The 27,938-nt window shown below is 40.4% G+C and overlaps 1 protein-coding gene across 2 annotated transcripts; it reads right to left on the bottom strand.

Moving 5' to 3' along the window:
• Positions 1 to 23,501, bottom strand: STEAP4 (STEAP4 metalloreductase). Of its 2 annotated transcripts, none has more exons than XM_079786587.1 (5): positions 23,397 to 23,501; positions 7,302 to 7,759; positions 6,152 to 6,679; positions 4,733 to 4,897; positions 1 to 3,337 (listed from the first exon to the last, which is right to left on the bottom strand). In XM_079786587.1, exons 2-5 carry the CDS (start codon positions 7,755 to 7,757, stop codon positions 3,074 to 3,076), a joined length of 1,413 nt encoding a protein of 470 aa, XP_079642713.1. In that variant the 5' UTR covers positions 7,758 to 7,759; positions 23,397 to 23,501; the 3' UTR covers positions 1 to 3,073. The 2 variants fall into 2 exon arrangements, with proteins under 2 accessions (XP_079642713.1, XP_079642714.1); XM_079786588.1 differs by lacking the exon at positions 23,397 to 23,501 and adding an exon at positions 16,436 to 16,455.
• Between the last annotated feature and the right edge of the window lie 4,437 nt (positions 23,502 to 27,938).

Raw genomic sequence — 27,938 nt, 5'->3', positions numbered from 1 at the left:
CCACCCCCGCCACCCCCATTTCATGGAAAGCTTTTATTTGTACCTGGATAGAGCATTTCTACTAGGTTATAAAAGTAGAGTCTATTTTACTCCAGGAGAGCTTTGTCACCTAGATATGGTATTTCCTATTTTTTAGTGATGAACTGTGACCTGTAAAAACATATTACTCTGTTACTAAAAAGGAGCATGGTATCAGCCTAGACAGTCCTCCACCAATTCTCTAGCCAAAGGGCAGGCTACAACCCTCCAACAGTTGGCTGTTTGGCATAAAATAGAGGGATGAGTAGGGACATTTTCCCATGGATGCTCTCGGTGGGCACCTCACACACAGCTCTGCTCAAAGTCTTCCAGCTTTTTGTATCCTTGCTGGGCGGATCAAGGATAAATCAATGGTCATATGCTCTGTGTATCTTCTCAGTGAACACAAATTGAGATCAAATGCAAAACCTATAAAGGAATGATGAAACCAACACCCCTCTCCAATACCAATGATATTGACAAGGTCACTTTAGAAATAATTTGGCAATATATATATCAAAGGCTATTAAAAGTTCTTCAAGTTTTGTAATCCCAATTCTTGGCAAGTATTCTGAAGAAATAATTTGAAATATGGAAAAAAGTTGTAAGTGCTAAGATAGTCTCTGAAATGTCATTTGTTTTAGTAAAGAATGAATATAACCTTACATTCTTAATTAGAGCAGTGGTTAATAAATGCCGACTTGATATAATATTATGCAGCTATAAGTTAAATACATACACCATGTAACTAAGAGAACAAAGCCACTAATACATTAAGTGAAAAAGGATGTAAAATTGAGTATACAGTATAAATAGAACTATTTTTAAAAACGTTTTATAGAAAAAACATCCTGGATTATGGGTGATGTTTTAATACATTTTAATTATTTTGTATATTATCATGAAGAATATATGGTAATAAAAGTTAAAAAAAGAGTGCGGCCAGAGTGGCTCAGTTGGGTGAGCGCCATCCTGTGCATCAAAAGTTGCCAGTTCAATTCCCAGTCAGGGCACAAGCCTGGGTTTCGGTTCAGTCCCCCTTGGGGGCAGGTGCAGAAGGCAACTGATCAATGTTTCTCTCTCTCCCCCTTTCTCTCTCCTCTCTCTAAGCATGTCGCGGAGTGAGGATTAAAAAAGCAAGTGAAAGAGAGAAAAATAAATGGCCATGATAGAGCAGGTGAAAAATGTCAAACCCAAAGCCTTTTGGTCATTTCAGTATGTGGGAAGATCGTGCCTAAGGCTCTTTTTAGCTTCATGTATGAGCCAGGAAGGCTAATCCTGGTGAAGGTCATCTTGGAAGTGGAACTGTCAGCACAGAAAACAGAGAGAATTGTAGGCAGTTAGACAGACATGAGCAGAGCAAGGACAATGGTCCTGGAGGTCACCTGGGGGGAAAGCCCCGATGGTGACCTTTCCTCCCCTGGCGTATCACTGATCATGCCATTTGGACCCCCTGACCTATCCTCCCTGGAGACAACGTCTAGGCCTCAGCTGTATTTCAGCAGTAGGCACAAAAATGCAGCAAATCAGACAAGCAATCCCAAGGCTGACCTCAGGACCAGCTGCATTGGATAAAGACCCCCTGCCCTGGCAGCGACCAATCAGTAGAGACCTAGACCCTGAAAGGACACACCTGGAAAACTGCTGAATATTTTTTTGAGATCTTCTCCTGGGGCCTTCCCTAAAATCTCCACCCTGACAACCCTTTGGGCAAGGACTCAGGGGGCTCTCCCTCCCCCTCCCCAGAGCACCCCCATGTCTTCCCCTACTTCTCTTCTTCCCCTCAGGTGCCATCAAGTTCACCTTCCTCACTTCTAAGCTTCAGGGGTCCTTCCCTTGCCTCTGTAACTTGTTTCCTAAGCCCATTTCTTCTGCTATCTCTGTGACTTTCTAAATAAATTTTCTCTTATAGTTTGGGGCTTGGCTCTGAATTATTTCCTAGCCAAACTCAGGTACTGAGGTTGCTGAACCCAGGTCCGGCCTGACCCCACCAGTCTAACACCTGATATCGCTCACACTGCCCTCGACGGAATCATCCTGCATTCCAGTGAGGATCTGAGAAAGAACCAAGTCTCATGTTAACAACTACTGCTCATGCCTTTCTGCCCTAAGGCTTTCCATAATTCTCTCATCTGTGCATCTGTCACACTTTCACTTTCATTATTCAGTTAATTTCACTGCTTAAAATATGACAAATTATAGAAGCTCCTTTTTTATACTAGAAATTCATTGCATAGATGATTAGTTGAATAATATTTGGAATATATTATTTACAAAGCATATAATACTTAAACAAAAGCAAACCTAATCTAGTGCAACTTTACAATATTTATTTATCTAAAATTCTTGTTTATTTAACCGGAATTCTTCGATTTTAACTCAATCTTTCTTACACCTATTCCTTGTAGAGGAGGGATCTTTGGACAACTGTATATATTTGCATATATCTGACCCATACTTCCAATCAATTGTGGTATTTTTGTTGTGTTGTGAAATAGTTTCCCACTGTTCACAATCATATTGGTAATAGCAAAATCAAAGAGTACATTTGACTACAGAATTCACTATGGCAATATTTATAATCACCTTCATGTCCAAAAGACAAAAAAATGAATTCCTTTTACTTCATTGGCCCTCTTCTTCAGACGTACCAAATAAAACCTTTATCAGTGACCACCGTTTTTCTGTCTTCTCTTTCACTCCCCTCAGCCCTTGAACCAGAGAAGGAAAGTGCATGTACTTCCCTTGGGGTTTGCAAGACATTAATTAAGTTCTGCATGGTGTCCACAACCAGAAGCTTCTGAGTGTGAAGCCACAAGGCTAATTTGGATCTCAGCCCGACTGCCTCTGGGAGAGGCAGGACCTACATGAATTCATCACTAACCAGAGGTAAAAGGTTGTTCTCTTCCAATCTCTCCATTTCTTAAAGTCAGGCAACATTTCCTTTGCTGTTCACAAACTTCAGGCCATGGTGGGAGAAAAATGCTTTCTTGACTGAGTCCATTATTCATCTCTAAACATACAGTTCAGAACTCTGGGTGAATGGAACGTCGCTTTAAATATCTGTTTGTCCATTCAGTGCTGATTTAGAGAATTTTGAGTTCCTTTCCCAACCCTGGCGGATCCGTGTGAGGGTCTTGTCTATACACGGCAGGATGAGGATAAACTTGATCACCAGCACGGTGCAAGGAATGATGAGTGCTAGTATGTAAGCTGAAGGAAGATACCACCTGAGACTGGAAGGGCTGAGGAATCTGTTTCCGCCATATATCAGGGTGTGAGCTGTGCACAAGATCAGGGTCAAATAACCCAGTTTGGACTATAAAAGCAAGAAACAAAAATATGTACATTAACACTATTTGCATTTTAAAGCAAAATCCTGGAAGCCAATGAAGAATATTGTCAACAACCACAAACATTTGAAACCTTTCATATTTAGAACACTCTGCAAAACTCAGAGGAAAGCAATAACCCTCCTTCAGGATGAAAAATATTTCATTTGGAAAAAAAAAAAAAAGATTGTGCTTACAAATGACATGGTGGCTCATCTTAACCTCTTAACCTGGCTGGATGGGAAAGTCTCCCAGGAGCGAACTCTTCTGAGTTAGAATGAACAAGGTGCCTTGCCCTCTTGCTCAGTGGTGACCTTTTCCCTTGGTCACCGTTTCCGGAGCTCAGAGAGGAACAAGACACAGTACGTCCTCAACAAGTACTGCATCAGTATATGTTACTGACTAAACGCACATACTAGCTCAATTCTATCACAATAAAGAGCAATTAGCACACTCTACTTTTATCTGTTTTGGCCTACATACTAAAGCTCAACGTTTATCTTACTGTCTTGAATGTAGGCGTTAACATGAGAAAATGTCAACTGCATTTGGTCCCTGGAGACTAGTAAAACAGACTTTTGAAATTTTGAATAGTTCTATAAAATTCAAACCTAAAATCAATTACGAATGGTCTATTCCATTACACTGGTTCACAATGAGCATGCGCCAGAATATCTGGAGGGCTTGTTACAACCAATTGCTGGGTCCTACGTCCAGAGTTTCTGATCCATTAGGTCTGGGAGGGCCTGGGGATTTGTGTATCTAACAAGATCCCAGGTGATCCTGCTGCTGCTGCTGGGTGCAGGTACCCCACTTTGGGAACCACTGGTTTATAAGAATAGTTAAAAATCCCCTTTGATGAGGGGTCTGGTGGTTGATATGTGGAAAAAACAGATTTTTTTCTGTTACAGCCCAGCACTGAGTCTGGTATGATGACAGTCTAGCATGATGTGTTTCTAAGGTTTTAAACTTTATTTCAATATGTTGCTTTATATATGAGTGGGACCCTAACCTAAGATTGATTTTCAGAAGGAGAAATGTTGTCTTTGGGTTTCTCTTTACCTTGCACCAAGTCCACTGCCACAAAGTGTAATAGTTGTTGGTGTTTTTTCACTCTATACTTGCAGCTGTGGCTCTGGGAGGAATCAGGAATCTTGGCAAGGAATGCCCTGCTAGGAATCAAACCATTATGAATCTGCCTTTGTGGTACCAGAGTTTAGCATTTTCTAAGTTGAACTTGTTTCAGTTACTATTTTTAGGAGATTGCTAGGGAAGTGATGGAGCAAAAGGAAAACTTGTGCATGGTGTGAGAGAAAAATGAGGATATTTGTAAAGCCAGACACATTTTGCAATGAAAGTAGATTAAATCTGGAGGTCCTTACCTGGACAAATCGGAACTCTCTCCAGTTGACCATGTTGCTAACTGATGGCAAGGAAGTGATCCCCAAGAGGACGAAGAAGAAAAATCCGAGGACTCCCAAAGACAGATATGAATCACTAAGCCAGGCATTAGTGGTACTAAATGGATTTTCTTTCTTGGATATTGCCTAAGAAAAATTACAAGCAATTTTAAAAAATTACATGTTTTAATAAACTGCCCAAACTTTCAAGGGGACTGAAAACAACTCTGCATGGCTTATTTACTCAAGGCAAATTAGATGACATTTCTTAATAGTCATTTGAAAATAATTGTAGAGAAAAATACACTTAGAAATTATTTTTGTGATAGAAAAAGTAATTGGTTCTGCTGGGACTTCATTATAACAGTTGACTCCAGGAGTTGTACAGGGAGTTTTAATTGACCCTATACATACTAAAACAAAGTAAACATTTACTTAAATCTTCTTTACCATATAGTTTCTTGTTTCCCAAGCAAAACTGGATGTTCTCACATAATTACAGCAAGAGTCTGTTTTTCTGTTCTATATACTGATCATCCACACACGGAAAGTTTGGGTTCTTTCATGTCTATTATATTGTAATCCAGCATCAAGTCTGTCCCACCGCAAATTGAGAGAAATCAGGCCACTTTAATGTGATTCTTCCCCAAGAACCTTACATATATTTGTTAGGGAAATAATGTTGAGAAACCCACAGGAGCAACATCAATGAGTTATTGACTAATAAACTATGAGACTAAGATTGGTCAAAACCAATGACTTCTTAACTGGAGCTGATGTGTAGCACTTCCTCTGGGACTGCTTTTAGACTCCCTGAGCTGATTCTCTTGGATTTTTTTTTTTTTTTTTTGGCTATGTAGAAAATAGTATTTGCCATTTGCTTAGAAAACTAAACAATTGAGGCAGTCACAGCATTAATAGTTATAAACACTCTTTCGTAAATTTGTTTACATTCTTGTGCCACAAGTTCAAATGGCCCCCTTCCTAAGTAGATGGTTGTTTTTGACTTCCCAAAAGAGGTAGCATGCATAAAAACAGAAGCTTGAAAAGGCAGTGCTTTACATTTATTGAATGTGCCCAAAGGAATTTAAGGAGGTGTCACTAGGTTTCCTGAGACCTCAAATCTGTCAGTTTATCAGGATCCCAGTCAATCCTGGGAATACAGATCTGGACCCCAGGAACCTGGGAATCTAACTCGCCTTCTCAATGGTTGTATGAGATGTCAACTGGATCCACTCAAAAACAAAAACGAAAAACAGACATGAGGTGTCTGATTCTAGTTACTTTTAAAAATAAATATGCTTAGAGGACTGATTTTCTATAACTGTAAAATGGAATATCATGTAGCAAGATCCCTCTTTGATTGAAGGAATAGGAGAGCACAAATGAGTAGAGATTTACCTGGGTAGCGGTTAAGTTTCCCAGCCTCCATCGAACATAGTAACGAATAGGAATCAACAGTGTGTAGATGACGTGAAGGAAGGCAAATCCCAGGGCTATCAAGCCAAGCTGCTTTCTGCAGAGCATCCAGTGGTCAAGCCAGTTTGGGAACCGCCGGTATTTCGTTCCTCGGTACAGCTGCAGGATGGCAGCAATGACGCCAGGGAGGTAAACCACGGCGAGCAGTGTCAGGGCCGCTATGGGAAAGACACGATTTGGGATGGAAACAGCAATGCGAAATGTGTGATCCTTCTTTTCATTAACATACGGGTAGACTACGTCTCTGATAACACAGTAGACAAACAAGAAGACACACAGAATAGCAGAGAAGTAGAAGGGGAACTTCCACATTGGAAACAGTTGCAGGGGGTAGTTTTCAATTTCACTGGCTGCCAAGAGAGATCCTTGGTCCAACGGAGTCAGCCCAAGAGCACGAACTATATCCATCACTCTTTGCTTGGCTTTGCTCTCATTTCCACAGATGAACACCTGGGCGAAAAATGATTATTTTGGTATTTATTCTTTAATAATTATTTTTGAAAGTCTATATAAGTACTGCTTAGAACAGGACGTATAGTAGTGAACTGCTTTTCAAACAAGGATGCTGAATCCACATATTTAATAAGATGAAGTTTTAAACGTGCACACGTGAGTCAGATAGTTAAATTCCAGGGTTTCAAGTTGAGAGTGGTTTTTTAGGTACATCACACTGATAGGACAAGACTTTATTTTCCACAGTGTGAACAGTTTGATGTGTCTTCTGTACTCGTGGGTGCCACATCATTTATGGATTCCTGCTAATCTCAGTGAATAAATGGAAGTAGTTTCATACAAGGTAATGGGAGTGCAAAAGATATCAATCAACCATTTTAGGTCTGTTATTTTCTAGTACTAACACGAGACCTCCGGAGACTGACATCACTGGGTTCTATCAAACCAAAAGCTTTGCAGACAGTGGAAAATGAATCACAATTAACTCCCCTACTTGCTCCATCCCAAGAAAGCGATTCATGGCACCTATTAGTAGAATGAAGTATTCAGTAGGTATTTTGTTTTGAGGTAAGTGGACATAAGAAATGGAGTGTAAGGTAAAGGCATCATTTGATCTTACCTGCCGACTTGCGTCCAGTGCTCCCGACTGGAGAGCCCACGCTGAGATGGTGTTAAATGCTTTCACTATGTGGGCTCCCGGCACCAGCTGAGCAAGGTACTCGGCATTAGATTCTGGGTACTGATGGATTTTGAGGTTGTTGCTGACATCGACCAATATTTTCCCACGGAGAACCTCAGTTAGTGCTGGGAGAAGATCGTAATGTTCCCTGTGGATTGCTATGATTATGATGTCAGATTTCTGGGCCGCTTCCGAATAGCCCAAGACCTCTGCACCACTGGGCAGCAGGCTGGATGTCCTGGGGTTTCGACTTCCAAAGACAATTGAATAACCACACTGGGTCATTTTAAGTCCCAGTGATCTTCCAAAGTCTCCAGTTCCAAAAATACACACAGTCTCTTGCTCTTCTGGAGGAATCATTGTAAGAGGAAGTGTATCTGTAGAAGTTTTCTCCATGACTGAAAGATAAAAGAACAAATACCCAACAAAATATCAATGCTCTGGGCATGGAAAAATTAATGAGATTATCTCCAGGAAACAGTGGTTGACTGGTGCTGTTCTAAGCTTCTAATGAATTCCTCACAAAATTTTGAAGGAGTAAAAAATTGTCATATATAGCCCAGCCGGCTTGGCTCAGTGGTTGGGGGCCTTGGTTTGATTCCCGGTCGGGGCATGTGCCCGGGTTGTGGGTTCGATCCCCAGTGTGGGGCATGCAGAAGGCAGCCAATCAATGATTCTCTCTCATCATTGATGTTTCTATCTCTCTCTCTCCTACTCCTTTCCTCTCTGAAATCAATAAAAATATATGTATTTTAAAAAATTATATATATGTTCTCATATGTCTTATTTAACAAAATCATTGATGAAAAACTTCTGTTGAATAAAGAGATGCAATAAAAAAAACCAAGACACACACTGGTGGATGTTTTAAACTGTGCATATGTTTTGCAATGATACCATATTTACTGAAGTTAGAGTTCCAAAAGTTCTAGTGTAGTGTGCCTGGCTGTCCCCTCACTACTCTATTTGTTTATCCTAATATATTGTTTTTCTGTATCTTATATTGGGATTAAAATTTGCAAACAAAATACAGATTTGCTGGTGTCCTGTAATGAGATGGATGATATCTTTATTGACATATTCTCACTTGGATCATTTTAATCATTGCAAAGAGAGAGTGATTCTGGACTTTATTGTGAATAATTTGGCAACCACATTCATTTATTATAGCCTGCCATAAACTTTTTTTTAAAAATGAAGATGTGGACTACACAGTCCTTTATTTTTTATTCCACCTTTTATTAGACCTTGGTTGGGTCCCAGGGTCATCTTTGGGTCCCAGGGTCATCTTTAAAATGAGAAATTGGTAGTATGTATCTACCTTGGAGACATTTTAAGATGCATATCTTAAAACCATTTTTGAGACATAGTGAAGTATCGTAACAATCATCTCAGGTAGAAACGGCAGTTTAACTTTAACCCTGCTGTTTTGGCTTCTGTACTTATTTGCTTGCTAAAACAATAGAAAAGTATAGAAAAATTACTTTGATTTTCTGAACTTATGTATGCTATCCCAATCGATTGAATACTCCATGGATGGTGGTTTGAATATCCCATTGACTGTGATCTTACTGGTTAGCGAAGCACATTCTTCTGTACCTGGGAACCAGGACAGCACAATTACCCTAAATTGCCTCAGTGGCTCCAGATAATGTGTTTCTGTTGATTCAGTGATCTGAAGACCCAAAACTATAGTTAATCTTTATAGATAACTAACTTGCTCAATTTCGCTTCTGTAACTGCTTTGTGTAAACCAGGTTCCTCATTCCAAACCCAAAGATGTAATCGATACCTTTGTGATATTCTGTCTATATAGGCCGGATGTGGCCAGCATTTCGGGGTTGCGAGATTTGGAGTGCTTATGCCCCCTCGTAACCTCCGGCTTTTGAATAAATGACTCCATAATTTGACTTTTTGATTGAGGTGTACTTTGTGAGATTCAGGGGTACACTACAATAGTAAATTTATTATTAGTAGATTACTTAATAAACCATTAATTATTTAATGAATCAATATATTAATTATCTAATTAATATAACCTTTATATAAATTCTGTAAATTAAGGTTTAATTTTATGCTTCTATAAATGTGTTTATTGGAAATGCATACCATTTATCTGAAACAGCATTCCATAATTCTTAAGAAGCTTCTGCTGTCCTTTCTTATTTTTTATAAATAAAACCTCACTTGAAATGGCTTTAGAACATATGGATTTATGAAAACATTGATGTAAAAACAGCTCAAGTGTGAATTTCTCTCATTTATAATTCTTTCACATTTAATTTTAATATTTCTATCTTAAAATGCAACCTGGCAACCCAATGTAACATACTTGGGCTGTTACTCCAACCATTACAATTAATTTTCACTCTTCAACCTTCAGAGACATCACTGGGCAAATTGAAGGTGCAAAACCAGTAAGGAGATACTAAATATCACTGGCTGACTTAATAGAAGGAACTATAGTTATTCCATTGGTCATAACTCCTATCACGTTATAGAAGCTCTTAAGTTGATAATCATGTTGGCTACATCTTGAGCTCCACATCATATCTTCCCGGTTCTATCTCCAGTCCTTGGGCAGTAACTGAGTGCTGCTCAGCTTCCAGTGCCTAACAGAGGCTCACTTAAGGGCCCCACATCTTATATCTCTTGATTCTTGTCCTGGGGTCCCTCTGATACCTCTACCTGGGTAGAACTCAGACATGTACAACCCATGGGGCCCCCATGGACCAGGACTCCATAGATAAGTACTTCCCTTTCATTCTCTGGCACACACTTCTGACAAATTTCATAAGGCTCTCCAGAAAGTCCACTGGATCAGAGCATCACTCGTCTGTAGCAATGGCCAAGGTAACGTCTTCTTCCTGCCTTTCCCACCTTCCCTGCTTTGTGCCCCTTGCCCCTCACGCCTGCTCCCTGAAGTCACTTCCCTAATAAACTGCACACAAGCCTTTGTCACAGTTCTGCTTGCTAATCAACCTAAGAAAATGCAATATTATGATTACTTTCTTATGGAAATAAAAAAAGACCTGACCTAAGGTTACCATAACTGTGATGATGAAATAATTGCATATATAAAAAAGTTAGTAATTATTTGGGGAAATATCCTAATAATAGAAGTACATAAAAACGAGATGTATGCATGCTCTAAACCACAAGAGAGGTCATTTTACAGTAAATACTACATAAAGAAGGAAGTTACACCCATTTCAGACTATTTGTAACTCAAAATAACTCCCAGGTGTAAACATGAATTTATGGAGGTAGTAAGGGTTCTTGCTTCAAAACTAAAGATTCCTAGTCCTATTTTCCTCTTGTATGTAGGATGGAATTCTGGAATAAAGAAAATAAGAAAGATGGCAAAGAGGAAGCAGAGTTATTGAGGGAAAGATGGGTTAAAAACAGTTAAAACGTAACAGTGGTCTCCTCTCGTTCCTTTAGCTCTTTATAAACCTGCTAGGTAACAGGAAATGCAACAAAAATATCTCCTGGTTTGGGAAATTACCAGGACTGGTTTTACCTCCTATGGAGATAGGCTCCTTGAGAGGTGGGCCAGACAGGTAATCTGATCCAACAAGGATGTTTGTAGAAATTAGAGATTGGCAACCAATGACGCAGATGCAAAAATGGGCAAGAGGACTGAAAGCCATGGTAGAGGCTGCCACTGAAATGCGCGTGCGCGGGTGTGTGTGTGTGTGTGTGTGTGTGTGTGTGTGTGTGTTAGAGGGATCAGGTGTGGGTAATAAAGAGTCTTGCCTATCATCTCCCTGTTTGCAGATCCCACCCCAGGTTTTGGAAAACTGAGGCAGCATTCTTCTCAGATGTTCTTAACCTGGCATCCCATGAGGATGCTAGAGCCAGTGTGGTGTGTTTACTTCTCTTACCTCCCAGGGGTCAGACATCACAAACCACTTCCAGCTGCAGAGAACTTTAGCATAGTAAAAGCATGTGAATGTCCAAACAGGATTATAAAAATTGCATATATTAAATGCTTATAGTTAACAAATCAATGATAATAACCAAAAAATCTTTCATCTGAAATAATTATAGACTCACAGAAAGTTGTAAAAATAATACAAGAGGTTCCTGTGCATCCTTCAGGAATGGACAAAAATAAAATGGAATAAGCATTGCTAAGAGAGTCACGTTATATAAAACAGAGTCAGGAGGCTATTAAGGAAGTGGGGCCTGTGCATATCCGGTGCCCCAGTTCTCAGAGCTGCCAAATTGCTAAACCTGTTGCTAAACTCAGCTCAAGGCTGACTCACAAACCTGGAGCAACAACCGCTCTGTGGACACACATGCACTTGACCTCCTCCTTGTGGTTTTTATCCCCTCGTTTACGTATTGAAACTAACCAATCTCCGTTACCTAGCCAGCAATCCTTCATTTGCACGAACGAATTACCCTTGGTGTTTTTTGTCTTTACAAATCCTGCCTTTGTTCTCTCTGAGGGCAACTTGGGCTGCCACCTGAATCTGTGTCTCAGGGATTCAAATCTTTTAAGATTCCAAATAAACTTTTAAATTGTTTCATGTCCTCAGACCTTGATTAGTTAGCACTTCCAATGGTTCTGTTACACAGCATAATGCCCTGGAGATTCATCCACGTTGGTGCCTGTATCAATAGTCTGACCTTGTTTATTGTTGAGTAGCAATCCATGGTATGGACCTCTTCATTTGCTCATTTGCCTCCTGCACGTCCTGTTTTGTAAAAAGTCTCTGTGTCTTCTGCCATTTTCTAATTGGATTGTTTGTTTTTCAGTTGTTGAGTGTTTATAATTTTTTATGTATACTGGATAGGAGTCATTTGTCAGATATAGGGATTTCAAATATTTTTTTCCTCAATCTGTAGCTAGCTTTTTCATCATCTTAACAGGGTCATTCACAGAGCAAAAGTTTTTTTATGAAATTTAATGGTGCTTTTTGTGTGTGTGTGGATTGTGCTTTTGATATCATGTCTAAGATTTCTTCACTAAGCTTTAGGTCCTCTATATTTTCTCCTAAAGGTTTTATAGTTTTATATTTTACATTTAAATCCAGTATCCATTTTGATTTAATATTTGTATAAAGTGTGAGATTTAAGCCAAGGTTCATTTGTTTTTTGCACATAAATATCTGATTACTTCCCTATCATCTGTTAAAAAGATCACCTTTATTTCATTGAGTTGCTTTTTGTTATGCCCAGAGTTCAGGGTCCCCAATAATCAACCACCAGGGAGCCTTTTCTCCGATGCAAAAGCAAAGAGTCTTTATTCAAACCCGGGTTTGGCTCCCAGCCTCCTCCTGACGCAGCAGTGGGGCAAGAGAGAGAACCCCGGGGGAGGGGTAGTTTATAAAGGGTTGGTAATTTGGGTGGGCTTAGGGAAGTGACGTGGGTTACAGAGATTGCTTAATTTGGACTGAGTCTACTTCTCTACACTCCTATTGGCAGGTTTATGCAACTGTTACATTCTCGCGGTTTTCTAAGAAAAAGGAGTCATATACATAGTTACACAGGATGGAGGGTACAGTACATTTTGTGCTGGCCTGCTTTTTCATCATCTTAACAGGGTCATTCACAGAGCAAAAGTTTTTTTATGAAATTTAATGGTGCTTTTTGTGTGTGTGTGGATTGTGCTTTTGATATCATGTCTAAGATTTCTTCACTAAGCTTTAGGTCCTCTATATTTTCTCCTAAAGGTTTTATAGTTTTATATTTTACATTTAAATCCAGTATCCATTTTGATTTAATATTTGTATAAAGTGTGAGATTTAAGCCAAGGTTCATTTGTTTTTTGCACATAAATATCTGATTACTTCCCTATCATCTGTTAAAAAGATCACCTTTATTTCATTGAGTTGCTTTTCACCTTGTAAGAATCAGTAGTCTGCACATGTGTGGGTCTGTTTCTGGGTTCTCTACTCTGTTCCATAGATCTATGAGTCTCCCCTTGCCTCTGAATGTACTTATATAGTGAGTCTTAAATTTGGGTAGACTAATTATTTCCACTTTATTTTTTATTTATTTTCAGAACTGTGTTAAATATTCTAGTATGTTTTAGGATAATCATATATATATGTATGTGTGTATATATATATATATATATATATATATATATATATAGTGCTTATAGTTAACAAATAATGCTTTTTAATGTATCAAAAAATGCAATGCAACCTATTTGTTTTGTTTAGGAGATAATCCCAGGCTATTTAAAAAAATTAATTCATACTAAAGCATAATGGCCATGTACAAACATCTGATAAATGTATACAAAATTAAAGTTGCATGATTTTCATCCTAGCTGTGTATTTATGTATATACATAGACTGTTTTTGGAGAATATATCAAAATAAAATTTTGAAGTCCTGTGTATCAGCAGTCAGGGACAAAAATGGCCCCTTTCCCCTCCTCAGCCCTAGAATAGACCTACGTCCCATTCCTTTTAGAAAGAAGAACAGGGTTCAACAACCCACCGGTGCCCCTTCTAAAAGGTGGCCCTTTCTTGCCTTGCTTTGGGGAGATGGACCATTTATTTCCCCTAGGGTTTTTATAGAATGAAAAAGGAAATACATAAATACTGTATTTAGAAGAGAAAAGAAAAACCTTCCTCTCTCTAGTGCAGCTAGGCCTGAGAGCAATAATTAGTTTTCATGACTTCCTCCTATATTTTTTATTCTGAGAAATCCACAGAAAATACAAATCAAGGTAAATTCTTTTATGTAAAGATTCAATCTTAGTTACATATATTATTAGAAGTCTTATTTGTTTTTAAGTTCACCCAATTTTGCATAGATAATATATATACAAACTGAAAATGCAAAAAATGTTTCACATAAAAAAGGTTTGGAGGTAATCATAAAAATAACTAATGAAATATGGTAGCAACTATACTTAGGTAAAAACTGCTGTTTCAATTTTAACCCTGCTATTCTGGCTTCTGCACTCACTTACTTGCTTAAACAATAGGGTCGTTACCTCAGCTCCAGATTGAGACCTGGAAACTCCCAAAGGTTAATTTCCTGTGCCTGTGGACCAGAACCACAGAGGATTGATGCCCACTGACTCAGTGGCTCCAGGAGTTGACTACCTTTAGAGATTATTAACCCTGCTCAGTCCTGCTTTTGTACAATCTGCTTTCGCAAGATAGATCAACATTCCAATGTATTTAGAATTTAGAACAAAGGGAAATTTTTGTGGTTTAGACCTTTAAAAGGACTGCCTACACCTAGGATGGCGCGGTCGTGAGGGTGGCCACCTGCGTGTGGTGCCCTCTCGGCGTCCTGGCCAGTTTTCAATAAATCCTTGCCTGCTTTTTTTAATCCATTAGCAGCCTCCGGTGGTCTTATTTTTGACTCCAGGGTTCGACCCCACAACAACTATAAAGACAAAAATATCCACAAGACACACACTATCGAGTAATAGAAATAGGGTGCTGAGGGCCATAATATAATCATAAGTAAACGAAGACAGACCCCCTCCAGAGATTGGTTTGGAGAGGAATGTAAGGAGAAGGGAAATGGTGGTACAGACAGGCACTTTCTGGCACTCCTTCCAATCTTTCGTTCATTCATCAAAGCAAGTTCTGATAATCACTAAGGCTTAAAAAGTGCAAATATTTCTGCAAAAGATTACAACAGAAACCAGTGGTTCTCAACCCTGGTGCTCATTAAAATCACGGGAGAGCTTTTGCAAAAAACGATGAGCAGACTCTTGGAGTCTGAATTAATTGGATAGAGCCTGGGCATTGTTGTTGTTGTTTTTCATTGATTGTAAGGGGTGGGGGGAAAAGGGGAGGATGGAGGTGGAAGAGGACATAAATGGTGATAAATAAATAAATAAATAACGTTTAAAAAAATTGTTTTGAAGCTTTTCCCCAGATGATTTTACTGTAGAGCCAAGCTTGCGAACATTGCCTGTTAGCTTTCAGTGGTTCTCTTCCCTGGTCACACATTAAAATCAGCTGGGCAGCTATTAAATGCTAGGGGATCACCTTCTGGCATTCTGAGTTAACTGATCTAAAGGAGAACTCAGACATTAAAACAAACAATCCATTCTAAGGAGCACCCAGGGCTGAGAACCACCAGGAATGAAAACAGAGAATGATAGCTGTTTTGAAGTTTAACCGTGGGAATAAAAAAGACAAGGTGTTGAGCTTATTAGGGGATGCAGAAACATTTTACCTGCTTTACAGTTTTCCCCCTAAGTAATCGTTGACCGGGTCTGAGAGTCTAGAATCTTGTTTTTATGAAAACCAGAGGCAAGAATGGTGTGCAGACCTCATAAGAAGAGAGTCAAGGGAGCCAGGCTCAAGGTAAGATGTCAGACCAGGTACGCAGGTCGCTTTGCTCTGTAACTCTCTCAAGGAAACCTTAAAGAGTTGTCTTCCAGCCCGGCCAGCATCGCTCAGTGGTTGAGCATGGACCTATGAACCAGGAGGTCACAGTTCGATTCCTGGTCAGGGCACATGCCTGGGTTGCAGGTTCCATCGCAGTGTGGGGCCTGCAGGAGGCAACTGCTCCATGATTCTCTCTCATCATTAATGTTTCTATCTCTCTCTCCTTCTCCCTCTCCCTTCTTCTCTGAAATCCATAAAAATACATTTTTAAAAATTTTAGAAAAAAAACCAAAAAACAGTTGTCTTCCACGAGCCACAAAGTTATAGTTTGATTACATCCACCCACAAAACGACATCAGTTCTTCTTAATAGCCACTCTCACATAGTGCCATACAGTATCTCGTTTATTGTTTGGATGAAACCTTTATTAAAGACAGTCCGACCCTTTCTCCATTTAAAAAAAAACCATCAGGTTTGAATTCTGAAATGATTATTCATACAAGATTTTGAATTCCTCGGACAGTATCTCCTTTGGACAGCTCCGGGAAGTTAGAAAAGAAATAGCACCTCTAAACTCTGTAAGATGTGACAGGATTTTTCATTTTAATTTGATACCTATAAACAGGTTTTTCTGTTTGTTTATTTTTAGTCCTTCCTTCTGTTTTATGGTTCCTTTTGAATTTCAACCTGAAAACCTAACCTAACTTGACATTATATTTATGATGAGCTGAAGAGCCCATCAATCAAATACCGTTTTTATCAGGAGGCACAGGGCAGGAGGGAGTTCTGCAACTAGGCCAGCCTTCTTGTGATTCAGAGCTTTTGTTTTGATATATCTCAGGGACAACTGGAAAGCAAAAAAATACAAAAACAAAACAAAAACTCTTACCCTAACACATGAACTCATCCAATTCACTCAACTGAGCAGTTTATGTATTTAGTGAGATCAAGGCTCACTAAATACGTAAGGGAAGCAAACATGTTCACATTTAAGCATATACTGTTTTACTGACAGTGTACATTACTGTAGCAAAATCAAAGGACTTTGGTTTAAAAAGACCATTGATTAGTTTATTAAAAATTTTACCGTGCCCTTCCCCCTGCGCCCCCAATCAATGGATTTTGCTACGAATTATTTTTCTTTCTACTTTGGTTGGTTTGATCTTCAGTTTATATGTAGTTAGAAGTAGCTCTGTTAGTAATAGCCCTAGATAACAGAAATATATCATTTAAAGCTCTTAGTCTAACTAAAGAAACCACTGCAGGTTCGTTGCTGAAAAACTGATTATTTTAGATGTTTTGTGAGAAAATGTTATGTGCCTCATATCAACTTAAATGACTGATGATTAGTTTTTATGCTACCCGCTAGAATGACACAAAAGGAAATAATATCTTGTACAGTTTGATCAAGTCAAGGGGCATAACTAAATATAACCTTTACATTAACGTTCTGTGGGGGTATATGCTTCTACGGGAATTGCTAATCCTCGGAACTAGCTAGGACTGTGCTGCAATTAAAATGATTCTGTTAGTGACATTTCACTATCACCAAATGAATTACCAGGGGAGCAAGGTAATACAGACCTATATTACCTATTTTAATTGCACTTTAGGGAAAATATTTTTAATGTGTGTGTGTGTGTATTTTTTAAACTGATTTCAGAGAGAGAGGTAGAAACATCAATGATGAGAATCACTGATTGGCTGCCTATTGCACGACCCCTATTGGGGATCGAGCCCGCAACCTTGGCATGTGCCCTGACCAGGAATCAAACTGTGACCTCCTGGTTCATGGGTCTACACTCAACCTCTGAGCCACACCAGTCGGGCAAAAAATATTTTTAATTTAAGTTCTTTGGTGACATTCTAGTTCAATTATAAATCTCATTAACATATGTTTTCACATTTAGATCTCCGCTGCATCTGTCAAGCTAAATGAAGGTTGTTTTCTGATTCCCTGGCCAAGAATTTCAGCAGGTAAGTTCATTATCCACTGTCTAGGCTGCTTATTTCATTTGATTAAAGCCGGGCTCATGACAACAAGGTCAGGGATTCAGTCATGTCTGAGTTTATTTACCTTGAACTCCATTTACATTCTAATTTCTGAACACTTCTTACAAATCTTTGGTTCCCCAAAGATTCAGCCCCAGGTCCAGGCCCTGGTCCTGGATTGTCACCATCAGAAAAACAACTCGCACTGATTGAGTAGCATTTGGCTTGTACACTCTACATGAGCGTGGCTTATTGGATAATCTGGTGATTACAACAACCCACTTAATCTTTAGTGTAAATTCTAGGACTATTGTAGTCAGAGATATTTAGGAAGTGACTGCATCATTTCAACTGTGAATTAACTTTGTTTAAATTAATTTCCTAGGAATAGTCATTTATCTTTACATTGAGGCCACTAGAAATTACCTAAATATTTGATAACTGCCCAATCAGTTTGGGGGTAGAGCAATTTTGCCGTGGATCTGATCCCCCCCTTGAACCCCGTTGATGGGAGAACCCCATGCTGCTTCAGAGTATCTCTTTACCCTTTTTAGAAATCTCCAGGGGTGGCTCATACATTTTTACGAATATAGTTTCCTTCATCTTTTGGATACCATTTTCTTCCATTTTTAATCTGGCTCCCAGGCGCCAGGGCTCTCAATGGCCACAGTGCCTTTCACGTTTGCAAAGTCAGCTTGACCAGAGGGGCGAGGCCTGGCCCGGCAGCTGCTCCATTTACCTCAGGAGAGGAGCTCTGAAACTTCTTCCCCGTTCTGTGCTACACTCTGATAAACAAGCCTGAGCGCTGTGCTGGGTGAGAAATGTTTTTTAAGAAATCACTTTTAATTCCTGGGTTGTATCTTGGCTCTTTCAGTGGTGTGTGTGGTTGAAAGCTTGCAATCAACCATGAGGCGAGTTTTCACACCAGGGAAATCAGCAAAGGCTACAAATCAAGACCCCCCCCACCCCCCTAGCCCCCCACCCACCCTTAGAGAGCTGTTGTCCAGCACGACACAGAGTCTCTCCTTCTCTAGTTCTCATCCCTTTCTTCCCAAGACTCGGGCATGTGCCCAAGGAAATGGGAACATAACTGGGCTGACAGGATGACTCGTTTTTCCAATCCTGACTCTGCGCATTAGGCATAAATCTCTTTCCGTAAGGGCCTCCCTTCTCAGAAGATCCTAGATTCTTAACCAAAACAGAATCCATGTGGCTCTCCTACCCTAACAAAGGTTCCCAGGTCCTCTCCACCCCATACATGGAGCTAACACAATTGGGACTGTAACTCCGATACCACTGCTGGACTCTTGGTTTCCTCAGGGAGATACTTACAGGGACCTTTGTGTGTATACTTGCATCCCCAAACACATATCTTCCAATTTGCCACACAAGCCTCAATAAAATAAAATAAAATAAAATGAAATAAAAAAGGAAAGAAGAAGAAAAGAAACTTCACAATTTGGGATTTCAGTCTAGGATAACCAACTAGTGGCACAATGAACCATTTACCAACCTCCTAATTGCTTTCTCCTTGACCTCCTTCCATTTCCCATACCACCTGTATCAGGGCAATTGAATTGAATGGAAAAAAAAATCATTTTAGTACTTGGGTACTAAAATACTTTAGCACTGGAGAAGAAATAACTAGAAGCGTAATAATTTTTTGTAAGAGTGATTCGACATTACTTAGTTCTTTTGAACTGTTCAATAGGCTTTATAGCTTATGACATGCCTTGAGGTATTACAGAAGAGCTAAAATTTTTACTTAAGCTAAACTAATTAAAATCTTTAGAAATTCAATATTCTAATTTTATGACCTCAGTTAAATGCCTTAATTGTATTATGTCACTCTTGAAAATGATTTACTCTTTAAAATGAATTAGACTCCAAAGTATTATAGTTACAAATTTATTATGAAACTTACCCAGTATAGCAGCATAATAGGGTTAATAAAATTAAGGTTAAGTAGAAGAAACACTAAGGTTCCTGCAATGTCTTTCTCCTTTAAAAAAAATTATAATAATTTCCACTATTTACTTTATATGTACTGCACAGTGCAAAGGAACCCCATACTTCTCCCAAAAGGCAGGTAGTAGAAATCTGGGCACTTTACTCTATTAACTGGTCCAGTACAGGGGACAGCCATGCTCATAAGCTACTACGCCCATAATGATCAGCATCTTCCCAACCTAAAAATCAGTGTTACCAATAATATCTTAGTAGGATTTCATGTTTTCGACAGATTTATTGAACAGCCTCTCTGTGCCAGGCACTGTGCTGGGTCAGGGATGAAGTGATCACTGAGACCCTCTTGGTCCTCAAGGGGCTCCAGTCTTGGGGAGGATGTGGAAACAGTCAAATGGAGACAATACAGTGTGTGAGGCGCTGAGCAGGGGAATGCGAAGCATGGATCCCAGAGAAGGGGCACTAATCTGCCTGGGACAAGAGAGTTTACCAACATCTGTGCAAAGTGACTTCAGCCTCTGTTTAACTTGGCTCAAAGCTGTTTCCACCCCCTGAGAAATGAGCAGGGATAGATAAAACATGCCTAATCATTGTCCACGGCTAATTGCCCCCTCCTATCCCGTGCTCCTCAGGATTGGAGCCCCTACAATCTTTGGAGCTGAGGCAGAAGAGACTATACAGTCTGTGTTCTAATAACCTAAGAGTTGTGCTATACAGTTCTATTAAATCAGAATGGTAGTTCCTAACTTTTCAAACCCATGAACTTTATTTCATCCTGACATTAGGATTGAGCATGCCCTCTACATTTGAAATACACATATTTCTCTTCAAGCTTTTCAGAAATTCTTGAATGTCAAAGTACAAATGGCAAGACCACTCCACACAGGGTTGAATAAACTCTTCTGGAACTTTGTAGGGAAGCATTTAGATTAGGATGTCAATGCCCTGCCTTGTTAGAGTTGAAATACTTCTTTTAGTAAACTATTGCATTCTTTCTGTGGTGATATATTTGTAAATGTGATTTTCAAATGGTGCAAACATCCTTTGTTCTTTTTTTTCTTAATGATTTGGAAGAACAAATTGTTTATATATATAGGCCAAGTATGTTTTCTTATCATGCATTATTTTAAGCATTAATTATCCTTTATTAGTTATTTACTTAGCTTTATTCCTTCCAGGACTGACTTCTTCTCCAAATAAAATAAATAACAGCTCTAAACTCAAATTATTTTGGAAATGACCTACATGTCACTCAAAATATTTTGAGTATGTTTAACACATTACATGAAACTGCTCAGGAAGTCTTCATTATTAACTAATGACCCATTCTCTTTGGATGTACAAAGAACACTCAAACAGGTGGCTTCGGAGGTCTTGAGTTTATAAATTTTATTGTTACTACCTCTGGCCTAACTATAACTTCAAGAAATAAAATCCCACCCAGAAAGCCTTATTATTCTAGAGTTTTACAGTCAGAATTAAAGGTAAGTGTGGATACAAACACTTAACAAACCACCTCCTCCTCAGAGGACAACCCAGAAGAAACAAGCTACAAGGTGCCCTAGCAAGCCTTCACGGTCAAAGGGTGATTGCACGTGTGTGTGTGTGTGTGTGTGTGCACGTGCGTGCACGCGCATGCCACTAGCTTATTAGTCTAAAAGGAAATTATTTTTAAATAGCAGTTGACAAAAGACTCAAATGACATCTAAAGAGAGCAAGGTGGTGAGGGTCATGAAATACTGAACTGTGTATCTGAAGATGACTGCAGTGCTAGCTACTGGGGATATTTTAAAAGGAGAATCTATATCCTTTTAATACTGGCATTAATCTATATCCTTTTAATACTGGCATTAATTAGAGCGTTACAAGGGTGGGTCTTCAGGAGGCAGGGAAATGTAGTGACTGCTCAGGGTTTCTTCCACTTTGAAATCTATGACAAATTAATCCCTTTTTCTTAAAACTCGTCACAAGGCTCAAGGCCCAGGGTTTCCCACTTATTAACAAACAGGCTCATAAAAATGTTATTTGGTTACTTCTAACAACAGTTACCAAGCTTATGCAAGGCAGAAGCCTGGAGATTGTCCTCCAGCCAGGGGTCAGGCCTTGTCTATGCTGGTTTCTGAACCTCGAGTGGCCGTGTGGATGTCATTCAGCAGAACCATAACCGATGCCAAATGAAGCAAGTGCTGTTCCCCAATTTCTCTCTACACATGTACTATTACTTTAAAACCTCGCAGCTTGACACAGAGGGAGTGCCTCATCCTGTTTTATGGGTTGGCAGTGTTTGCCATGCAGGCAGAATAATACCCTGCTAAATCACAGCATTCTGAAGAACTTGGGCTTTGCAAAAGGCCATATCTCAAAGAAGTTACTACTTCAAATAAATGTGCCATTTTATAAAATTACCCCTACTGTATCAGAAAAAAATGTTCTTTCATGTGAGTGACATTTATGAGACTGCCATTTCCAGGGACTAGGACATTCTCACATAGTGGGGTGAAGAATGGTTCTGAAAGCTGAGGGTACGTGCTGAATGATAAATGTGGTAGAAATCTAAGCTACTTGTAGGGGAAGAGACTGTCTCCATAAACGGGTCGTTTCCCCTATTAAATATGAAACCTGCCCTAACCGGTTTGGCTCAGTGGATAGAGCGTCGGCCAGCGGACTCAAGGGTCCCAGGTTTGATTCCTGTCAGGGGCATGTACCTTGGTTGTGGGCACACACCCTGTAAGGGGTGTGCAGGAGGCAGCTGATTGATGTTTCTCTCTCATCAATGTTTCTAAATCTCTCTCCCTCTCCCTTCCTCTCTGTAAAAAATCAATAAAAATATATTTTAAAAAAATAATAAAAAACGAAACCTGCCTTATGAGGAAGAGAGTAATCACTTGGTCATACCTATAACATCAACAAGGTGGTCAAAAAATTCCCAACCCGCAAGCATCTTTAGTTGTGCATTTTCACCTTGTGAGAGCTGGTTCTTCAGGAGGCAGGGAAGCATCTGGTCCCATAGGCTTCTACTTTACATATGTCAACACTGAGGCTGAGGTGTTGGGTTTCTAGTTAGAACAAGGGACAGAATTCTCCAACCTGCTTCCCAATTCTCCATCCAATTCCCTTTCCACGGGACCAGTCATCTTTTAAAGAAAGTCCCCGAATCACCATCCAAAGGAAAAAGACTCCTTCCTTGCTGCCTCTGGACAAACAGAACCAAGGTTTTGTTTCCTCTTCACAATAAGTTACATTTCAAATAATATTTCTCTGGAAAAGCAATCGCTAAACTATAGAAGGAAATTTAAATCACGATCCAAGGTGGAAGTGGGTTCAGGTCTCAGGACCAATTTCAGCTCTTGGTCAAGAAGTGACCTCAGATCTGAGATGGCAGAGATTGCCAAAACCACATTCTTGCAGGCTCAGGCTCCCTTCTGATGAGCACCACGAGATTGCTCTTATCTAGAAGTGAGCTATGAGAGGAATTGAAATCGGACTTCTCTGCTCTCTAGTGTAGAGATAAGCGATGAAAAGCCGGGAATCTGGAAACTTGCTGAATTGCTTAACAGACTGCGCGACACTCCTGACCGGCCTTTCCCTGGGAGGGATGCAGGGGCGTGCTGGGAAGTTTGCCAGCTCCTATTTCCTTACCCGCGAGCTTGGGGAGTGGGGTCCTGAAAGGAGGGGTTCAAGGTTAGCTGAAACAGATAAAGGAGGCGGGCCCTTTGGTGAAAGGTACAAGGCAAAGAGCCAGAAACGTGACCCACCTGCGGGAGGGGTGCTTCCAAGTTGCTATGGTCAAGGGCGGCGGCAGCTGGGCGCGCAGCTGGCCAGGCAAGGAGGGAGCCGCTGTGCAGAGCTCCAGCTCAGGGCTGCAGCTGGGGATTCTAGCTGCCCCGCCGTATAAGAAGGCTGAGAAGGGAGGGAGAGGGGGGCACCCTAGATTTCGCAAGAGAAAGGGTGAAGAAAGCGCTTCCTGGAAGAGTCAAGTTGGGAATCCCGGGTGGCTGGAAGGACCAGAACTTCCCGTTCTGCCACTGCAGCGTTTGTTGCAGATGTTGCGGCTGATCTCTGGCCAGTGGAGTTTCTAAGGGTTTTCCCCAGAGTCCTGGGGATCTGTGCATCCCAGGCAGATGGAGGCTGGAGAGTCTGAGGAGCACCCCTTTAGGAAGGGTCTCTTGGAGTAGCTGAGAAAACTCTACCCAGTCTAGGCTTCTAGCTATTTCTCTTTTGCCATCTTGCTCAATTCACTGTTAAAAGGTGACAGTTTTCTCTCTGCCTGGAAGCTCTGGGTTCTTATGGGGCTCAGTTGGATGACCTTGAGGTTTTAATTTATGTAGATTATGTTGTTCAAAAGAGACAAACCAAATGAAAGAGAGGGATGATGATGAGGTTACCTAATTGTTGACATATACCTGCAACTATAAAATATTGCATCATAACATTCAGTAATATATATTTCATAATTGGATTGATATGCCCTTCTATAGGAGGAGCTCAAAAGCCACAGGTATGGTGGTTTAAGATTTAACTGAGGATGATAACCTATGAGGCAAAGCCCCCCTCTGCTCCCAAACTCTGTGGTCTAGAACTCAGGGTCCTCCCAATCTGTCTCTCACCCAGACATCAAATTTGCCAAGGTCCAGATGATGTTGAGCCTCATGGGAAGCCTGTTCCCAGCACTTCTGAGTCAACTCTTTCTTTGCCTGGATTCCAAGTCTCCCGAGTATCTTGTGGAGTCAGCTCTTCAGATTCCATTTCTTCCAAGTCTTCTCTGAGCCACTAGTTGCATTTAATCTTTTCTTTTTCCATAGAATGTAGTTTATGCTTCTGATACAGCAATAGGACAAATGCCTCTTAAAAGAGTTATTGTGGCTCGGCTGGTGTGGCTCAGTGATTGAGTATTGACCTATGAACCAGGAAGTCATGGTTCGATTTCCGGTCAGGGCACATACCCGGCTTGCGGGCTGGATCCCCAGTGTGAGGTGTGCAGGAGGCAGCTAATCAATGATTCTTTCTCATCATTGATGTTTACCTCTCTCCCTGTCCCTTCCTCTATGAAATCAATAAAAAAATATATATATTTTTTAATGAGTATGTATTTCCTCTCTTGGACTGTAAGCTCTCAGGGTGGACACCCTATTCTTTTCAGCCTGGGATTCACCACACCTAGCACGATACTCAATATTTATTGCACTCATTGACAAATCTACTGCCAGTTATTACATTATAGCCTGCAAAAGGTCATCTGATTGTATTTGTTGGGCAAGGAAGAACTTTAAAATACATTCATTGATTTTTATAGCATCGATTTTCCCAGTTTGAAGACTGACAAAGTGAGACAAGGGTGTGTAACTAGGAAATAAGGCCTTTGGTGTGTCCCTAAGAGGCCTCACGTTGGTCAGCACAGTTTTGTGACTACCCCCAGCCTGGCATCTGGCTCTAAGCCTTGTGGGCACAGAAACTAGATTCTCAGCACTTTGAACCTGATACTTAAAGCCAAGATGCTGAGTTGTTAGTTGTCAGTGGAATATAAACAAATAGTTACTATGAAAATATAGCACCAGACAGTCTAGCCATCATATTCTCTCCTTGTGGGCACATCCTGTGGAAGCCATTCTGTGCAGAAGGCTGCTTCCTAAACAGGGGAGTGAGTTATAAGATTCCCAGTTGCTGGCATCACATCATGGTGATCTATGCGCCACTAGAAGCAGACAGCTGGAGTCTGTGGACCAGGTCACTCTGATTTCTGGGTTGTGTTTGTATCCATTATAAGTTGACTTAATGGACAATCATATTTCCAAATGTAACCTCCACCTAATAACAGGATCATTGCTATACATACTTATTAGTATTATGAGATGGACAAAATATTTCAAAACCTGATTATTATGAGAGGCAGGTATATTTCAGTTATGTAAGCTCTTTTCTTTGCCAAAGGCAGCTAGAGTCCCAAAAAGGGAAGATTAAGTAAGTTACTGGAATATGAAGGGTAGAAATTTTTTCTTTCTACCCAAATACCCAAGGATTTGCCTTGGCAGAATGTGTACTTCTCCCTAAAGCCTTATCAGAACTCTGGATAAGCCTTTCCAGATGTTGCACACCAACAAATAATTCCTGTTTAGAGATTTCCACATTTCTGTGCCCTGGGTCTTTCCTGCTATATCCTCACTTGCAAGCCTGCCGCCTCAATGTCTCCACATAGCAGAACTTAGGAAAATTGAGAAAGTAGGCTTAGAGTGTTATTAAATGATTGACTAAAAGTGTGCTTTTGCCCTGGCCAGTGTTGCCAAGTGGTTAGTAGAGCTTCGGCTGGTGTTTTGAAAGGTCCTGGGTTCGATTCCTGGTCAAGGGCATGTACCTGGGTTGCAGGTTCAATCTCAGACTGGGGCCCGTGTTAGAGGCAACCAGTGGATGTGTCTCTCTCACATGGATGTTTTGTGTGTTTTTTTCTCTCTCTCCTTGCCTCCACCTCCCTCCCTTCCATCCACTCTCTAAAAAATCAATGGAAAAATATCCTCAGGTGAAGATTTAAAAAAAAGTGTGCCTTTAACATCATCTATCTCCTTTCTATGCCGTTTTTCTCCTGCAGGGACCCTCTTCTCTATAGTCTCAGGTCTTGGCCACTGCTCTCCAAGGCCTCCCTCTTCTTACAGTGCATCACACATTATTGTGGGCGGGGCTTTCAACAGATGCTGGGCCTGGATGGAGGTGACTGACTTGATAGTCTCTAATTAACATGGATACGGAAGCTCTTATCGATTCACAGATTTGCCCTCTAGCTGTTCATGGAAAAATTAAAAATATTGAGGGACGTGTGGAGATGTGCCTGCCTACCCCAAAGAAATGAATCTTTAATGATGGGATTTCAGGCACTCTAGAATATATTTTTGAATATGGGTTTAATGATTATTTTGTCTTTTGCTTGCCCAACATCCAGGGCCAGAACTAGGGGTGAGTGAGGAGCCTAGGGCACAAAATTTGAGGAGTGGCTCACTCTCAAAGTTGACCCTACATGAGCCAGAAAATGAATGTCTCTTTAAATATTGCCCCTTTGGGGCTTCCCTGACCTCTGTCCTAGCCTTGCAGAATCCATTTCCCTTTCTGTTAATCATATCTTCCTTTTCCTTTGAGAAACACCCTTGCACCATCTCAGTCCCTGTGGTCCAGGTAGAAGTGTCAGCACTGCTGGGATTTCAGGAATACACCCATGACTTAGGCCTAACCAATCAAAGCACAGAGCCTTATCCACAGTGATTGGTTTGGTGATGACTTGTGGCCTACACTAAGCCAATAGGAATCTTTCCTGGAACAACCCAGAAAGAAACACACTCTTAGGGAGGGTTGGTGAGCTGCTAGAACACAAACCTGCAGCTGAGAAAGAAGCCACCTTAAGAGAAAGGAGAGCAAACAGATGGGAGGAGAAGGGTTATTGAAGCTGTTGGAACTCCTTGCTGGTAGACTTGGAAATTAATTTCTTGTCCCAGATAACTTCTTTTTCTGCTTCTTTTTACTTTATGGAAAATGAACCAAGAGAATCCCCGCAACCCTGCCGAACTGTGAAACTGAGAAAGGTAGAGTAAAGAAACCCAGGCCATTAACCTGGTTTTACCCAATTTCTAGGATTCCTGCCAACACAGAACAGGAAGCAAAACCAAACAACCTTTTGCCACCCACCTGTACCCAAAAAAAGTCCTGATGGGAAAATAGACCAGACACTGGCAGTATTGGAGGCTGGGCTAGGTGATGATGTCAGGAATGACAATAAAGAATTTAAAACCAAGGCTTGCCTTAAAGAACCTAACTCTGTCACTAGAAATTCAAGAGAAGTTTCAAATGGAAGAGTTGTGTGCATGTGTATGAGATAAGTGAATAATAATTTTTTAAAAGTCACTGACTAGAGGTGAAAGGTAGCACTTCTGGGAATTGGACCTGAGCAATTATACCCTGCCCTCTTTATCTTGTCTCTGACTCTCTGAGTCACAAAGTCTTTGTTAATTTTGGAAACTTTTTTTTTTTTTTCTCCTGGGGTACTGGCTGGGGCTATGAACTGACAAACCACTGGAAACCTGGATGTGGCCCAAGACACACCTGCTGGCCTCAAAGGAGGTCACTTAGCTGTGATGTTATCAAAGAACATGAAGTTCAAAATAGTTTGAAGAGATGGAGAAACATGTTAGTAAGTTGGTTCAACTTTCAACTGTGGGTGATAGTTACTGTTTGTACTGGAAGTATTATTGGCAAAGGCAATTCCAGTATCCTGCCAATCTGTGCCTAGCGCCAGTAAAGGATGGTTAGTTGTATTTTCA

The sequence above is a fragment of the Cnephaeus nilssonii genome (assembly GCF_951640355.1).
Source record: "Cnephaeus nilssonii genome assembly, chromosome: 12".
In the NCBI taxonomy this organism is placed as follows: Eukaryota; Metazoa; Chordata; class Mammalia; order Chiroptera; family Vespertilionidae; genus Cnephaeus; species Cnephaeus nilssonii.
This window is presented reverse-complemented; position numbering and strand designations above follow the sequence as displayed.

Coding starts and splice junctions, on each gene's coding strand:
- STEAP4 (XM_079786587.1), bottom strand. CDS start 7,757: ATGGAGAAAACTTCTACAGATACACTTCCTCTTACAATGATTCCTCCA. Junction 6,680..7,301: donor CACTGGACGCAAGTCGGCAG/GTAAGATCAAAT, acceptor TTTTTCGCCCAG/GTGTTCATCTGTGGAAATGA. Junction 3,338..4,732: donor GAGAGTTCCGATTTGTCCAG/GTAAGGACCTCC, acceptor TTGCTTTTATAG/TCCAAACTGGGTTATTTGAC.